This window comes from Chrysochloris asiatica, unplaced genomic scaffold, assembly GCF_000296735.1.
Source record: "Chrysochloris asiatica unplaced genomic scaffold, ChrAsi1.0 scaffold00015, whole genome shotgun sequence".
Lineage (NCBI taxonomy): Eukaryota > Metazoa > Chordata > Mammalia > Afrosoricida > Chrysochloridae > Chrysochloris > Chrysochloris asiatica.
Window position 1 is genome coordinate 18,211,014 of NW_006408533.1, and position 18,312 is coordinate 18,229,325.

Sequence of the window (18,312 nt, forward strand, 5' to 3'; positions counted from 1 at the left end):
CAGGTTTGAAGGAAGAGTTGTATATGCTTAGAGATCAGTAGTCTGCCAGTGGAGAGGTATTCTAAAGTGTTGGCCACACATACCACCAAATGACTAGTTAAAAAACTAAAAAACTCTTCTTCTCCTGACTCTATATGTTCTTTATAGGAATGTGATGGCTCTGTAGGATAAGCACAGGACTGCTAACCACAAGGTTGGCAGTTTGCGCCCACCAGCCACTCTGCCAGAGAAAGATGAGGCCTCAGAAATCTTATTCAGGATCACTGTGAGTCAGAATCAACTCAACAGTACTTAACAACAATATGCTATTTATAGAAAATTTAGAAAACAAAGAAAAGCATAACGTAGAACACATCACCTATAACCCTTCAACCTGAAGATAGTCACCTAAACTGCTGTTGACCTGTAATTAGCAGGTCATTGGTTACCATTGAGAAAGTGTTCTAGGCTTGAAGCTGAGGATGAGGCAGATTGCACAAGGTGACTGGAAGAAGGAAAGGCAGAAGACCCTGATGTTTCTGAAAACTTGGGGTGTCTTGTCTTGTTGAATGGAAAGCAGAGGAAGCAGGTGTCTTTCCTAGAAATAGAGCCAACAGAAGGAACTAGTGTTGAGGAGAGGGGGGAGATGGAACATAAACTAGATGGGAGTTTGAGAACAAGTGTCCAGAGAACACAGATTGAAAAAAACTAGATACATTAAGAAGCTGCATGGCCTCCATCTTTCTGCAAAGAAGGTAACAGGATCCTATACTGAAGGCCAGAGAGGTGGCAATGGGTCTGGAAGCTTCCGGAAGGAATTAGTGTATTTGAATCCATTGTTGAATCAAGCAGATATAAGACCTAGAACTCTAAGGTGACTGGAGTGACTTGGTCACAGATAGTTGGCAAATCTAGCTGATTTTATCTAACAAAGTGAGGTAGCATCATGGTGAAAACATATCATTAAGTCAGTCTTGATTGGCAGAGCCAGCCTGGAAGAAGCTAACCTGGAGAGAATGAAATTGAACTTTCTGGCTTTGGAATCTGGGCTCAGGGAGAATCTCAGTAAGGACTTGGGAGTCTACAGAATGACAGAGAAGGATATCTCATAGAGGCCACGAGAATATAGAACAGGCCTGGAGTCTGAGGTAGTGGGAAGGATGAAGAAGACAGTGACCTCTCAGTAAGTAACCAGGATAAGAGATAGCCAGTCACGGAGTGCCTAGAGGGGAGCTTGAGGGACCTGGGGTGGTCCCGGAACAGTGAGACCACAGTTTCTGCATGGAAGGAGAAAAGCAGAGAGGAAGAAAATGGTCTGATGCTGAAGGGAAAAGGTGAAGAAGCGTCATACAAGTCAGTCGTGGTCAGGAGAGAGATGGGTCTTACCTGGGCTTGAAAAATGCAGCCGTAATCAGAGGGAGACAGATCACTTGTCCTATTTGCTGAAGCTCATATTAGTCACAGGTGCCCCTCAGACTTTGTCTTCAATGGGGAGACACTGACATCTTTCAGCACCTGGTACATGCCTAAGAGCACATACCCATCACATGGGACTCCTTGTGCAAAAATTAAAAAGAACAAAGTAAAGCCAAAATGAACCCTCTTTATTGTTGTTTTTTGTTTTTTTAAATAACTGAAAGGAAGTGGCGGAACCACTTTTGGATCTGAAGGAAGGAATAGACCAGTTGGAGAACAATAAAACCTTGGGCTTTATCCTGTCTACCCTGTTAGCCATTGGGAACTTTCTAAATGGAACCAATGTAAGTCTTGCACATTCTTTATCCTCCTAATTCCCTGCTACCTGATTCTGCTGATGGAGGGTTGTGCTTCTGGTCCACCAAAACACAAATGATCAAACAATTATGGTATTTTCTTGCTAAAAAAAGGAAGGATTTTTTTTCCTTATCATATCAAGGCCTACTTTTTTGTACTTGCATTTTGCTGTACATAAGTAGACTTAGAAAAATAATCATGCTATTCCTTACAAACCTTGGCTATTCTCAAAATTGATGTCAGGGATAATTTCTTCTACTTAACAACAGTATATACATTCCAATAATTTAGAAAACAATTAACTTTTTTTGTAATTGGCCTAAATAACTTTGGCCAGGAATTTAAAAAAAAAAAAAAAAAAGCAGTAGGGCAAGGGAGAAGGAAGTGCAGACACCCAGTGGCCAAGACCCATAGCTTCCTGAGTTAAGGGTAGATTCCCGGGAGGTGGCTGGGTCTAAAGGGCTGGAGGCTCATATGTCCTGTGTGGCTGATCCACTAAGGTGTGGGGGATTTGTCGTCTGAGAAGCTGCACTCACAGAAAACCGAAATACTGGGTTCCTCCAACAGCAGATCTATACTTTTCCAAGAGCCTGTGTGAATCATGCTTTTCCTGTCTTTTATAATATATTTACCCAACAGGCCAAAGCGTTTGAGTTAAGCTACCTCGAGAAGGTTCCAGAAGTCAAAGACACCGTGCACAAACAATCACTTCTCCACCATGTGTGCACCATGGTGGTGGAAAACTTCCCAGACAGCTCTGATCTGTACTCGGAGATTGGGGCCATCACCCGGTCAGCAAAGGTATGTCTGTGGACACAGAGGAGCGGGCCTGCCCTTTGCCTCAGTTGCTGGAACTTTATCAGTTAGCTCTGAGGGATCCCATGCTCTGTTAGGCGAAATGTTCAATGCTGTATGCATTCCCTGCTCTAGTGAGTTTGTGAATATGATTCGGCTCATGCCATTTCTAATGAACTTTTAAGACATTTTTCCCATCTCTGATTCTCCATCAGATTCTTTCCTACTGAGGTACATAAGGCAAGCCTGCCATCCCAGTCATGACTCCCAGGTCCTGTTGAGCAGTTACTGCAGTTAACTCACCAAGCTGGATTCTCTAGAACGTGAAACTCCACAGCTTGCTTTAGGTAGTCAAAAATGTGAAGAAGTTAGAATTCATTCACTTGGAGCTGTAGGATAAGCACTGGACTCATAACCTAAAGGTTGGCAATTCAAACCTGCAAGCGTTTCCTCAGAAACCCTGTGCTTTATAGGGTTGCTATGAGTCAGAACTGACTTAACAGCAGTAAGACTTCTAGAAGGTATGGAGCCAGGAAGCAGAGGGTCTACCTGGTCCTGTACACCTCATGGATTGGCCATCCCTAAGATCTTGTGCAGAGAAAACATTGTATAGGATTATAAAGAGTCTAGTATTGACCACTCAGCTTCAGGCTCTTAAATTTAGTGCTAAGTTACTGTCTTCATGGTCTTATAGTTTACTCGTGAAGAGACCATTGAAGAGCAGAGACCCTCACTGCCTGCACTACAGGAGGTGAACAGACCCCAAATGAACCCAAACACACCAGCACTTGGAGAGAAATGGGAAATGAGGCTGGGAGGGACTAGAATAGGGCATAGGAGCCAGACCAATGGAGGAGCTCCTGGAAACAGGGCTGGGGAGTGCAGCTGACCACAGACCAGCCTTGGACACTGGGGAGCACTGGAATCTAGTATGAGGAGAGGGAGGGGCTCTGGGGAGGAGCCCTCCATCCCAATACCCTTTCCCACAGAACTGGTGTTTGGGGATCTTGTGGCTGGGAGCCTCCTTCACTCACCTCAGAAGGAATGGGCTGGCAGCTGCACAGCTTACCAGCAGGGATTCCTGAACAGTGTGACCATGGACCTGCCTTGAGGCAGAAAGAGAATGCTGGCATGGGGCTTCTTCTTAGACATAGAATCCTCTTATTTAGCCAGCTTTATCAGGACTCCGGTGTGGCGCTCTAGTATCAATACTGGACTGCAAACCACAGGGTTGGCAGTTCAAACCCACCAGCTGATCCTTGGAAATCCTATACAGCGCTATGAGTGGAAACTGACTCGACAGCATGTAACAATACCAAAATGCTTTATTTAGGATTCCTGGTGGTGCTGTGGGATAAGCCTGCTAACTGCAAGGTCAGTGGTTCAAGCTCACCAGCCGCTCCTCAGGAGAAAGATAAGGCTATCTGCTCTGGCAAAGATTTACGATCTGGGAACTCTAAGGAACAGCCCCCCTCTGCCCTGTAGGGCGGCCATGAGTTGGAATCACTCGTCAGTGGTGGGTTTCTTTGTTTTTAGTATGCTGTATTTCTCTGTACCTGGCACTGTCCTGGGGTCTTGATGAGCATTATTACTTCAGTATCCCAGCCAAGGCAGAAAGCTGCTTGGTGTGTCCCCAATTGGGGGTTCTCCAGTTGCTGCTCCAACACTCCCCAGGAGCACCTCCTCAGAAGACAGTTTTGTTGGAAAAAAATGACTATTTCAAACAAACCCTCTTCATCTTGGTCCTGTTTCCAAAACCACCCAGAACAAATTAGCTCCCTTATTTACATGTGGTTCCTTGATTTTTCCTAAGTCCTTCCCCTAGGTGGGGACTGCTTTTAATAGAAGCAGCCCTGGTACAGAATTCCTGGCAGCAGACAGCCACCCCTGTACCCTCGGTGTCAGCCTTCTCCAGAGACTTACTGATGCTTACCTATTTATTAAGTAATAACGAAATAATTTACACTTGCCTAAAGATTGGCTAAGGAGCTCTGGTAGCGTAGTGGTTATGAATCGGGCTGCGAACCTCAGGGTCAGCAGTTCGAAACTACCAGCTGTTCTGTGGCAGAAAGATAAGGCTTTCTGCTCCCATAAAGATTTACAGCCTCAGAAACCCTGTACAGGGTCGCTATGAGTCGGAACTGACTCCACGGCACATAACAACAACAACAGCAACAAGATTGGCTTGGAGTCCTGGTGTGGCATGTAGGGAAAGCACTGGGCTGTTGACTGCAAGGTCAGCGGTTCAAACCTACCAGGCACCCTTTAGAAACCCTACGTAGGGTCGTTATGAGTCGGAACCAACTTGATGGCACTTAGCAACAACAACAAAGATTGGTGTGCTGTCATTGTTGACAGCAACCATTGAGTCAGCCTTAACTCATGGCCACCCCATGCACAATGGAAGGAGATGCTGCCCGGCCCGGATCCATAAGCCAAAATCACAGACCACCTCTACCCCCTTGACTTAGGCAATGACTAATGATGACTGTTGACCCGGATGCTGTGGCAGGAAACAAGCATGCGTTATCCACCTGTGTTCTGCCTTTATGCCCAAAGTCTTTTGAAGGGTTGGGGTCCTTCTGTGTTGACAGGTACAAAATAAACTTCTAGAGAAGACCTCCAGCCCCAGGTTCATTCATTCTACCCTCTGGCATGTCAGGACCTCACCTCTGTAGTCCCAGGAGCCAGTAGCTCTGGCATCTACAAGGGTGAGACCTAAACTAAGTCCCACCAGTGTCTGGTGGAAGCAGGTTGAGGTGGGGATGCCTTGGGCTGCTCCCGGAGGAACGGGATTTCCCAAGCTCCTGCAGAGTTGACCAATTAACCCAGATTTCAAAGATTACCAGTGACAGGTGATTCCTGACTGACCACAAGACTCCAGGAAATGGAAGCAGGTGACCATGCAGGCTTCTCTTCCTTACGTTTATCTGCTTGAATTAGCTATTTGCAGCTGTGTAACGAATCACCCCCAAAATCAGTGGTCCAAGATAACAATTTGCCTTGATTGTTTCAGAGGTAGCTGTGGCTCACGGTGTCTCATGAGGTTTCAGTCAGGATGTGGGCTAAGACTGTAGTCATCTGAAGGGTTCTTACTGGGGCTGGAGGATCTATATCCAAGGTGGCTCACTCACCTGCTGGTTATTAGAGGGAGGTCTTGGTACCTTCCCACGCAGGCCTCTCCCAGAGATCCTGGGTGTCCTTGAGACATGTGGGTGGCCTCAGCCAGAAGGAGTGATTGAGCGAGCATGCCAGATAGAATCTTTATTTTCTTTATGACCTAGCCTTCACATTCCATTCCTTAGAGGAGAGTCACCCAAAGCCAGTCCACACTCAAAGGGAACACTATTCAGCTCCACATTTTGATGGGCTCTGTATCCAGGAATTTGCAGCATGTTTTTAAAGCTCCACGCTACTCATACTGTGTGTTTCCCCACCATGCCTCTTCACAGCCCCAGTCCTGCTTTGATCCACGACTGATAAGAGCTGGCTTTACCTCACCACAAAGCCCACATGTCTTTCCATATGTAGAAAGTGGCCCCTAGAGCAGTCCTCAAGAGAGGATGTCCTCTCAAAACAAGACCAGTGCCAGTTCCCTCCTGGAGTGGAAGATTTTAGGGGCAAACTGAGGCTTAAGGCATGGTAGTTTAGAATTAGACTCTAATGCCAGAGACCTGGGTTCAAATCCCAGCTCTACCACTCACTAGCTTTGTGGCCTCTCACTAGTTGCTTCGCTTTGCCAGTGTCTCCCCAATGAAGTAGGTCTACTAATTGATTCTGAGGCTGTGAAGTTACTATGGAGTCTCATTATGTATTCCTGAGGGCTTAGTATGGTGTTGGGCTGAGTCAGCCCAGGTGGGCAGCCAGCTCAGGGAGGCTTCAAAAGTTGCTCCCCTCAAACCACTTCTTAACTAACAATTCCCCACCTGGTTTCTATTGGCAGTGTCCTTGCTTTCCTCTGCCTCCATTTGAGGCTTCACAGTGGGTTTGCTGTCTTCCAGAAGCCCACCGTCTATCATGTCTGCCCTCCCACTTTGTTCCCACTGCAGTGCTGGGCAGGCACCAACCGCTTCGAGGGCACAAAGCTGTCCATACTTGTTAGAGTGAACTGAAGTTACTTTATTGAGGGTCTAGAGAGCTGCCAGGTGCCAAAGAGGACAGACTTGGAGAGTTGTAGTTTATATTTATTATATGACTCAACTATAGATATATATAGATATAGATATAACTAGTTGTGGTTATATCTATTATATGACTCAGCTCTATTCCAGTTGACTTAAAAGACTTGTAGACCTTCTAGAAATGAGTGATCAATCCTAGGGCATATGATTGGTCCTCTGCCAGCCTTATGTTTGAAGGATTCATTCCTTCTTTTCTCGGTTTGCATTTCTTTACCTGTAAAGCTAAAGACCAAATCTTTTTCTTTCTTTTTTTTTTTTTTTACAAGCTCCATCGTACTATGGCAAAGTGAAGCCTTGTCTGTCTGGCCAACTTCTCTTAGTTTCATGAACAATCATTTTCTTCACAGTCCCATGAACCCAGTACCCAAATCCCAGGACTTGACCTAAACTTGTCTTCTCAAGAAATCCAGGACACTCCACATCCAGACTGGCCTGTCCCCTCTGTTCAGCATGCCTTCCTCCTGTGTGGTCCCACAGATCCTGTTGCAGACTTGAGCTTTGTTCAGTTGGTCCTCACTGTTACCCTTCTGAGCTTTGAGGCCACTCCTGCAAGTCCTTTTAGAAACACTGGACTGCAGGCTTGGCTCTCAGGACCACAGTTAACACCTTTAAGCAACAGCGGCTCATGCTCACTTCTGCACAGCCTTTCTCCTCCTGATTTTTGTTTGCCGAGCTCTGACCCTTCTCACCTCACTGTCTCTCACTCTGTGCCCACCTCAGCCTCTCACGTGTCTCTCTGATTCTTTCTTACTCTCTTCTTGTCCTTCTCAACTTCTTTACCCACTCCGCATCTCCCTCTATGAAATGTGGCTCTCAAGTGAATTTTTTATGACTAAGTTAACTCTCCATGGCGCTGTAGGATGAACACTGGACTGCAAGGTTGGTTTGAACCACAGGGTCAGTGGTTCGAACTCACCAGCCACTTCTCACAAATGCTATAGAGGGTTGCTATGATTTGGAATTGACTTGACAGCATATAACATCAACGACAAGTTGACACTCTGAGCCATATCACTTTTAGTCTGGAAATTTCATAAAAGTATGACCTTGAGAAAGCCTCATCTCTAACCATTTCAAGCCCAAACTGGGTATGCTTCCCAGAATATACAGTGAGTTCTCTGTCTTAGCTGTTCCTTGACCATGTGGCTTGCCTTCCTGCAAGACCACACATACACACAGTGATGACACTCATCTACAAAGACATAGATGCACCCACACAAAGACAGACCACCCACAGAGACATATGCACCCACACAAAGACACATCCACCCAGAGAGACATATGCATACACAACATATGCACACACAGATAATACACATATATTACACACATGTGAACACAGAGATACATGTGTGTACACACATACTTGTGCACATACAGGCCTGGTGGGTTCTGTATGTATATCCTTAAGTGTTTGATGATCATCTGTCTATACAATGAACCTCCTTCAGGGCAGGAATTGGGTCTCATTTGGCTTTTTTTTTTTTTTTTCCTTAGTGTCAGGTATGGGAACGTTAGTTTCTCCATGTGTGTTGGTTGGCTGAATGAATGGGTGAGTGAGTAAAGTAATTTGTCACATGATATGAAAGAAACCAACATGAGAGAAACTGACTCCCCATCAGCTGGCCTAGCACATCAGAGCCGTGTATGATGGTGTTCCTCCAATCTTAAGTGAAATATCATCTTTGAAGACCAAGAGTGCTCTAGAAAATTTTATGAGACACCTACTCAGTTCATTTTATACTAGGGTTCCTTGATAATCATGTTTGAACTTGCAGTTCACAAAGACTTTCCTAAAATCTCTTTCCAAATATGGTCTCAAAAAGGTGACACCGCTGGGTTTATTTGGAGAATCGTTTTCTTGCTAAATAATTTGATGTCAGGATAATGGCAAATACACATGTGAATAATTGTGAGCCAGTAAATATTTTTGTATTCCAACTTGTAAACTTGGTTTTGATATCGTGTTTTACCGGAGGCTGTTGGTCTCCTGGTTCAGGTTGGTGTCCAGTGGTTTCGGCGTGTTTGCAATGTTCTCTCTCTGATTTTCAGGTTGACTTTGATCAACTTCAGGATAATTTATGTCAGATGGAGAGAAGATGCAAAGCTTCATGGGATCACCTCAAGGCAATTGCAAAACATGAAATGAAACCAGTGTTAAAACAACGAATGTCAGAATTCCTAAAAGACTGTGCAGAGCGAATTATCATTTTAAAAATTGTCCATAGGCGAATAATTAACAGGTAAGAGGTTCAAGGGCCCTATGGAGACTTCAGTACAAGTCTTGTCAAAAGTTTTCTGTAAAACCGAGATCTGAAGGTTAAATTTATTTAACTTTTACTGTAAACAAGCTTAGGTAACAAGTACACTTTGTTTAACAATGTCCTGGGTACTTAGTTTTTTCTAACACACAACATATAATGCCTTGAAACCTTGAAGTTGGAATATCAGGAAGAATTTGCCTAACAATCCCACTTGATCAGGGCACTTCCTACCACCTGCCACCACTTCCTTCACCTTTGCTTTGTCACAGAATATGGTCATTGGGCCTTCACCCTGGTCTCCATAGTCCTGGGCCTTGCAGATTGGTGACCAGATGTACAGGACATGCAGTCCTACAGGCTGGGGTTTGCCTGGAGCAGGTGCCACTGATGACACCCCTCTGGAATTCCATTAGTGACCCTCTCCCTACAGTCTCTCACAGGGGTGCACATGCTAAGCGGGGTGCCAGCTAAGTGACAAGGCCTTTCCCAGAGCTCTCCTAAAGCCAGCTCTCTAGTCCTGCACTGGAGCACATGTTATTTTTAAACAATGTGTGGTGACTTCATTAATCCTTCTTTCCTATTTTGAATCATTTTGTTTCTCTCTCATCCCTCCCTCCCTTTCTAGCTTTCTTCCTTCCCTTCTTCCCTTCTTTCTTTTTCCTTGAACTCATACAGAACTTTTACAAACCTGGTTCTCTCATCTGACACGCAATCCCTCCCCCAGCTGGTGCCATTTGGTAATCAATCAAGCCTGGGTCTTGATTCAGGCTGGGAAGGGGGATATTTTTAAACATTAGACAAGACAGAAATAAGAACCAGAATCTTTCCTCCAGGTTGACAGCTTTACATTAATCAGGACTTTGGGATTTAGTTGTTTAACAATAAATCCCCCGAACTGTACTGTCATCTATCCATCACAGCTGTCCTCTGTGTTGGATCGTATTGTAAAAGCTAGTTTGTCGAATTTCATACTGGAATCAAAGTTCAGTAGGCTCTTTGAAGGGGAAGGCAGGGAAGTGAGTTAGTTTGGCCCTCCATGCTACGTATCATGCTAACAGTTTCCAACTTTAAAAAACAAAGTCTAAAATAAACAAGTAGTTTCCCTTTGGAATGTCATGAAACCAGGGCATTTTTTTTGAAAGGTTTATAAAGTTAATTTATCCTAAACTAATAAAATGCTGTAATGTGTTTACTCTGATTATCTTATTCTTGTTGGTAAACTGGTCATCCATAACGATGGTAGTTTCTGTCTGACCTGAAACCTTATCCATTGGTTTTTGGCCACTCCATTGGGGATGACCAGGATGAGCCAGGAATTCACTGCAGATATGGTGAGTAGTGAAAGTGATGTGGTGAAGCGAGGTTTGGTGATGCCAATCCTGAACATCTCAACCACAGAACCCTGGCTTCCCATGGAGTTCTTAGGAGGAGTACCATATGTAGAACTAGTCAAAGCAGAGATACCTTTTGAAGCAATATTGCCTGAAAGTGCTGGAAGATGAGCCCCTTAGGTTGGAAGGCACTCAGAACACACAGGGACCCCAACAACAGACTTGAGCCTACCAGCAGTGATAAAGATAGTATAAGGCTGGGCAGTGGTGTGGTCTGTTGTGTACAACAACAGCAACTAACCACCACAGCATCCTGTTGAAATGGTGGGCTTAGAGCCCCAGTGGTGTGCTTGGCCTCTTCTTTGAAACTGATGCCTTTGCCATGACTGTTTTTTCATTGCAGATTCCACTCCTTTTTGCTCTTTATGGGCCATCCGCCCTATGCGATTCGGGAGGTGAACATAAACAAGTTCTGCAGGACCATCAGTGAATTTGCACTGGAGTATCGCACTACCAGGGAGAGGGTTTTGCAGCAGAAACAGAAACGGGCCAACCACAGAGAGAGGAATAAGACCAGAGGGAAGATGATCACTGATGTACGTCCCATAAATTCGATTTATTTATATCATGTATATATATATATCATTGGTAAACACTCAGGTCACTTGCAAGCAAAAGGGAGACTTTTTCTGGGTCTTCGCCCTCACTCATCATATATTCTTACTACACTAGACTTGGGGAGAATAAAGGCTTTTTTTTTGTTTTTTGTTTTTGATGCTCCAGAACATGTTAGCATAGTGGTTACGAGTCAGGTTGCTTGCCTCAAGGTCAGCAGTTCAAAACTACCAGCCATTCCACAGGTTTCTTTCAGAAACCCCACACAGATTCATTATGAGTCAGAACTGACTCTACAGTGTACCACCTCTACTGCCACCACTACCCCAGATCATGTGTGGGACCTGTTGAGGGCTCTTGAGCAGGATTTTGTTCTCATTGTTTGGGTTGATGCTCATGAACTGAATCCATCTCTGTGTGGATTTGAGAAGCACATGGACTCACACTAACACAGGGAATGGTCCCAGTACAGGATGAAATCAAAGGGAGTGCCATCATCCTGGGGACTTCAAATCTCAACAGTGTGTGCAAGTCAGGCAGAGTTCTGTGGGGAGGAATGAAATCAACTTAGATGTCATTCTGCCTGCTCTGTGTGCTCACTGTGTGTTCCCATTAGACAGACAGTGCATGGTTACTGCTCCTTGTTGTTGTTAAGTGCTGTCGAGTCTGTTCTGACTCATAGAAACCCTGTATAGAGTTAACAAAGAGCAGCTGGTGGGTTTGAACTGCTGACCTTGTGCTTCCTAGTCCATGTCTGATCCAACGGTGCTACTGTATTCCTGAGCAATCTGCCCTCCATACAGAGACCCAAACACATTAACTGAGCTATTGTGTTGCAAATTTAAGGCAATTCCAAGAACAACCAGGAACTAATTTCCTCACCCTCTGCTTCCACCTGTATCCCTATTTCCATAGAGTTTTCTAGAACCTTAGGGATGTGCAGACAGTTTTCTATAGAAGGGATACTTTTTCTACCTCCTTTTAGCTGTTCTGAAAGCCATTACCATTCAGCCAAGTCTTCCTTCCTTCTCCTGAATCCCTGACTCTTCTTCTCTTCTCCTCCTCCTTACCCTGAAATCTGGGTTGAATAGATCTGCTGCTTCCTGGAGAACAGCAACTGGAAAGCCAGTTGACTTGACTTGGGCAAACTGTGGTCCACGTTTCATTTCAAAGGATTATTTTTTAAAGTTTTAAAAAGAGAGCACTTACCTGGAAAGAAAATAGATACATTGAAGAGTAAAAATACAAGCCAAATATGCTTATAGTTATGAAAAGACAACAAATTTTTTTTACCAAATTCTTGAGATTTCTAAAGATCCCACTAATTTATGAAATCTGTCCTTCTCTGAAAGCATCCAGTTTTCCTAGTTACAAATGTTTCTAGGTTTTGGTAAATATCTCTAGATTTTGATTCTATATTATTTATATGCCCATTAAAATCTGGACAGAAAAGGTTTTTCTGAGTTCATTCTCCTGGTAGCACAGGTTGTTAGCAGAAATGGCAATGTTCGTGAAGAAAGATTGCCATCTGCTGGAAAATTTGGAAATTGCCACATGCAGCAAAGTACAGACTCATTTTCCCAACTTTCAATCCAATCAGGAGTCCTGATATGGCGTTATGGGATAAAACACTGGACCATAAGGTTGGTTTGAACACAACTTTGTCGATTCACACTCATCACCCACTCTTGGGAAACCCTGTACAGGATCACTATGAGTTGAAATCGACTTAACAACACTTAGCAACAACAATCCAGTGGGCACCAAGAAAGGTGTGAGAACACAAAAAGACAGGCCTTATAGCTATGCACCAAGGATTTCACAATCCAACTAGAAAACAGCATATATACAACTTTAACAATGGACAGAAAGCCAGGAGATGGATTTAAAATCATGGAGCTCCAAGCATGAGCTAAAAGAGCTTTTAGAGAAAATTGTGTCTTAAGTTATTTGTAATGCAATATACTGCCCGAAATTCAAGCCGGATTCAGAGGAGGACGTGGAACTAAGGATGTCATTGTTGACATCAGATGGATCCTGGCTGAAAGCAGAGAATACCAGGATGGTGTTTGCTTTTGTTGTTAAGGGCCGTCGAGTTGGTTCCAACTCATAGCAACACTGTATAGGGTCTCCAAGGAGTGGCTCATGAGTTTGTAATGCCCACCTTGTGGTTCAAACTGACTTGCAGTCCAGCACTTATCCTACAGCGTCACACCAGGACTCCAAATGATGTTGACTTGTGCTTCAGTGAGTATGCAAAGACTTTTGACTACGTGGATCATGACAAACTATAGATAATATTGCAAAGAATGGATATCCCAGAACAGTTAGTTATATTCATGAGAAACTTGTACATAGACCAAGAAGCAGTCATTCAAACAAAACAAAGGACCACTGAATGGTTCAAAATCAGGAAAGGTGTGTGTCAGCGTTGTATACTTTCACCATACTCATTCAATCTGTATGTTGAACAAATAATTGGTGAAGCTAGATTATATGAAGAAGAGTTTGGCGTCAGGATTGGAGGAAGACTCATTCCCAAGCTGCAGTATGCAGATGATACAATATTGCTTGCTGGAAGCGAAGAGTACTTAAGATACATCCTGATGAAGATCAATAACTACAGCATTCAATATGAATTGTACCGCAATAAAAAGAAAACAAAATTCCTCACAATTGGACCAATACACAAATATCATGATAAATGGAGAAAAGATTGAAGTTGTCAAAGACTTCGTTTTGCTTAGGTTAACAGTCCTGGAAGCAGCAGTCAAGAATCCAACCACATGTTGTATTAGGTAAATCTGTGCAAAACCTCTTTAGTGTGTTCAAGAGCAAAGACACCAGTTTAAGGACTAAGGTGTGCCTGGCCCAAGTCATGGTATTTTCAGTCACTTCATATGTATGTTAGAGTTGGGTAATAAGGAAGACCTCAGAAGAATTGATGCATTTGAACTACCATTTTGGAGAAGAAGAATATTAAAAGTACCATGGACTGCCCAAAGAACAAACAGTCTCTTTTGGAAGAAGTGTAGCCAGAATGCTTCTTAGAAACAAGGATGGCGAGACATTGTCTCTGATTCTTTGGGCATGTTATCAGGAGGGACCAGTCCTTGGAGAAGGACATCATGCTTGGCAAAGTGAAGGGTCAGCAAAAAAGAGGAAGACCCGCAACAGAATAGATTGACATGGTGGCAGCAACAAGGGGCTCAAACATAACAGCAACCTGTAATTCCTCATCCTTATAGCCAAATGGGTTCTAGACAAAGCAGTGGCATAGACAAGGCCGCACTGTTCCTTTCCTCTGGCCTTTCTGTTGCTTTCAGATGGGTGACAAACACAAGCTGATAAATCTCGTGTTCATAGAGGACAGGGAGAAGAGAGCGGGTAGACCATCCTGTGTGAGACACTCAACCTCTCTCAACTCCAACGTCCTCATCTATGAAAAGGGAAGAATTATTTTTGGAAATATAGAAAAGACATGACATGTTGTATATGAAGCACCATGAATGTGTGCTAATTGCTGAAAAAGTGTCAATCATCATTGTTAAATAAATTAATTCTAAGAGTCCTGATGTGGCACTGTGGCATAAGAACTGGACTATCAAGCACAAGGTTGGCAGTTCAAACCTACCATTCACTCCTAGGAAATCATATATATGTAGGGTCACTGTGAGTAGGAACCAACTCAACAGCATTTAACAGCAACAACAAAATAAATATAGCGGAACAAGACTATTGTCTCTTGTCACAATGCCATTTAGTTTGGGCAGCAAGGAACACAATGAGCTCTAAAGCATTTTAGCACTACAACTTCCAAAAGCTTAATTCTCCAAATAAAACCTTGTGTCTAGACGTTTTGCTGGTCTGGTATTGTAACCTGGGTGAAAACACTTAATTTGAAAGTGTGTTTCATTTAAATTGAGAGATTTGTATGCCTTTCATCTTCAATTTATTTTTTGAAAAAGAGTATTTTATTTAAAGTTACTTAAAGAAGTGTGTAAAGAGAGCTGGTAGCACATTGGTTAAGCTTTAACCTGCTAACCGCAAAGTCAGCAGCTCCAACCCACCAGCTGCTCTGAGGGAGGAAGATGAGGCTGTCTGCTCTCATAAAGATTTACACTCTTGACAGTCCTATGGGGCAGTTTTATCTGTCCTGTGGACACCTGGAGTCCTACTGTGGTATCAGTACTGGGCTGGTAACCGCTGCTCTCAGAAACCCTATACAAGGTTGAGTCAGAGCCAACTAGACAACACTTAACAACAATTTTGGGTTGCTATGAATTGGAATTGACTCAATGTCGGTGGATTTGGTTTTTGGTTTAAAGAAGTTTATCTAGTATACTAAGAACCAAAGAATCTAATTTAATAAAAGGAGTTAAGTGACAATCCTGTTTTATTATTTATTGTTATTGAATTTCCAGATTAGACCTCCTAATTTACTTAACATTATGTAGAAAGAATGTGAGTGTTCGTACATCTCTGATCCCTTGAATTTGTCATTTCCTAATTAGAGAGCTCCTGGCATCCAGCATTTTTCTGTAGTCATCAATTATTGCATGACATTATTTTCTTACATTTGTAACTGTCTTAAAAGTGTCAATTATTTTTAAAGGTTGCCCAATGAAGAAAGAATAAGCCGCTATTTCCAAGTTAGCAACCACCAGAACGTTTTTTCTTTGTTTTAATTTTTCTTGTACTTTTGAGGTGTGTATGAGAGTCCACCTCTGCTCTGATGTCTGAATAGCTTCTCTGCCTTCAACCAGGTCCTCCCATTAGATGTATATGGGAGCAGAAAATGCTTTAGTAAATATGAAAAAAAAAAAAAAAAAGTTTGCCTAGTAAGAATGCATGAGATTGAAAAAGAACGTAGTGTCATGTTTTGAGGAGAGAAGAACATGAAACCTTCTGCTCAGACAGTTCTTGTCCAATCTTGCCTGTGTGTGGTTACCTGTAGCTCCAGCTACAGTCTGGGCAGGGAGTCTGGGCAGGGAGGAACCCAGTACCTGAGGGACCACAGCAGTTGGGCAGGGCCAGACAATTGATGCTGGCTCCACTTCCTGAGTCTCTGATGACAGGAAATGGTGGAGGGTTCAGCAGACTCTGGTCATCCGTGTGGCAGGGCAAAGACATGGGGGTGAGGTCTGCAGTGGCTGGGGAACCAGGTAAGCTAATGCTCAACTTCATGAGTAGGGTTGTGGAAGAAAATAATCCCAGGGACTGGCCTGGAGTCCTATACGTCCCTCCTGCCTTTGGTCAGAACTGTCCTTGGAGCTTGGTGGGGGAATATCCAGGCTCAGAGGGTCTGGCAGCTCCCACCTCAAGACAGTGTGCCACTGAAGTGATCTCCTCTTTGCTGACTTCTGTGCCTTCCTTCTAAGAGTTCCTTCTCTTTTCTGTCCTGTTCTGTCCTGTCCTCTTGGGTAGACTGATGAAGAAGATGAAGTTGAGGTATGACTGCTTGTGACTTATAAACCTGACAAATGCCACATTTAATTTTTCCATGAGTGCTGTTGAGTCTGACCCATGCATGTGATTTTCTTGTTAGTTTTTGTGTGATCACTAACCACCTTACACACATTCTCATTGTGTTGTGTACCAGGGACTAAGGGCCTAACTGCTTTAAATCCCAGCTGTCCGGGCAGAGTCCTGAGTCTTGGACTAATTGGTTGGTAGCCCTGGCAAGAGTGGAAGATACCTATCTTGCTCCTGCTTGAAAATTCTTGTTGAGAATTTTCCCTCCAGCCTCCTGCCTGCATCTTGTGACAAATCAAATCTTATAATTTGATCTAGAATAGCCAAAGAAAGAGCCCTAAACCCAGAGAGGGCTATCCCCAGTCTCAGACTGTACCCTTCTTACCCACAGCCATCAAGGGATCTGTGGTGGGGTTGGCAGGTGTGGGTGCAGATGTGAGCATCAAGACCAAGTGCAGATGGTACAAGTCTCCGATATGCCCTGGGTATTGCTGCCTTGAGAGGCATGGCAGGAAACGAGGAAGCCAGGAATCTGGGGAACTGCTGTTTGCAAACACTAATCTCACTGACATATTTTTCTTCCAGATGTTTGGCATCGTGTTCATATGACACAGTGGTCTAGCATAGCACTTTTAAAACATCTATGCACTGACCCTTCATTACAGTTAGTGCTAAAGAGTATCAGCATGTGTTTACAATGCTTTTTAAAACAACTGAGCCCTGGTGTGGTGCTAGAGGATAAGCACCAGACTGGTAAACTCAAGGTCGGTTAGTCAAACCCACCAACCACTCTCAGAAACCCTATACAGGGTTACTATTGACTTAGAACTGACTCAGTGACACACAACAACAACAATACTAAAATAACTAATTTTTATTTTGTGCAATCAGAAGCAGCGAGTGGTGCTGAGGTCAGTTTCAGCATGAATTTCTGTATCATGCTCTGACCTGGGCTCTGATTTCAGCCCTCTTAGAACCTTTGGCAAATCTCAGAGGGCCTCCATTCCTTCTCTAAAGAGATGTGGGACGAGAAATGCCTCCCAGCTCTTATTATCATATGATTCTGTGATTCAACTCCACTTATAAAATTCCATCATCATCCATGATATTTAAGAAAATTTTAGTTGTTTCTTGGCATACAATGATATTAATAAGTCTCAATACATTTTAATTCGGTTGACCTTGCCTTCTCATGGTAGGGCTTTGGTTAGGAATACATTCAGGCTTTGAATTTTTCCCAGAGTTGTTCTCAATCACACCCAGCAGAAACCCCCAGACACCGTGTCAGTGAGCTGAGACAGACCCACTACAGTGAAAGGATGAGGTGACCATTCTTCTGGGTCCAGGGGCTTTTCTTGCTGGTAAGAGGACTGCCTGCATGAACACATGGTTTGTCCTCAGTTACCTGACAACCTTGTTGACTACCATGACTGATGTATGTGGAGAATGTACCCAAACAACAACAAAAAAGAAATTGGCAGGAGAAGTTTTCCTGAACTAAAAGTTGTATAAGCTTGAATGAACTTTTGGCAGGGATTCTACCTCACGTTGTAACTCCTACTTGGTTTTGCAGTCTGGCAAGTTCTTGGGCAGTTCTCCGGCACCTTCAAGCCAACCACAGGGTCTGAGCTATGCTGAGGATGCTGCTGAGCATGAGAACATGAAGGCTGTGCTGAAAACCTCATCTCCCACCACGGAGGATACCACCCCCGTGCTGGGGGTCAGAACACGCAGCCGCGCAAGTCGAGGTAACTCCTGGCCAGGATGGGGCTTGTCTTTTCAGGTTGTCCACCATGGAAGTCTGGTCTCCATCTGTGCTCAGTAAGGACTGCTAAGGGCTGTCAACAGCCCAGGTCTTTCAGTGCTGACATCACACATCTTCCTTTACTCATACCTTCC

The 18,312-nt window shown here is 43.8% G+C and overlaps 1 protein-coding gene across 3 annotated transcripts in view; it reads left to right on the forward strand.

Annotated features, from left to right (window-relative positions):
• The window catches only part of FHOD3 (formin homology 2 domain containing 3), a 633,930-nt gene that overhangs the window by 587,851 nt on the left and 27,767 nt on the right, over positions 1 to 18,312 (forward strand). For 2 of the 3 annotated variants that reach the window (XM_006835080.1, XM_006835081.1), the window contains 5 exons: positions 1,620 to 1,739; positions 2,392 to 2,553; positions 8,781 to 8,971; positions 10,727 to 10,919; positions 17,987 to 18,161. In XM_006835080.1, the coding sequence (XP_006835143.1) occupies positions 1,620 to 1,739; positions 2,392 to 2,553; positions 8,781 to 8,971; positions 10,727 to 10,919; positions 17,987 to 18,161 (841 nt within the window). Of the gene's footprint in view, positions 1 to 1,619; positions 1,740 to 2,391; positions 2,554 to 8,780; positions 8,972 to 10,726; positions 10,920 to 16,365; positions 16,390 to 17,986; positions 18,162 to 18,312 lie in introns of all 3 variants that reach the window. The other variant, XM_006835079.1, reaches the window with a different exon arrangement.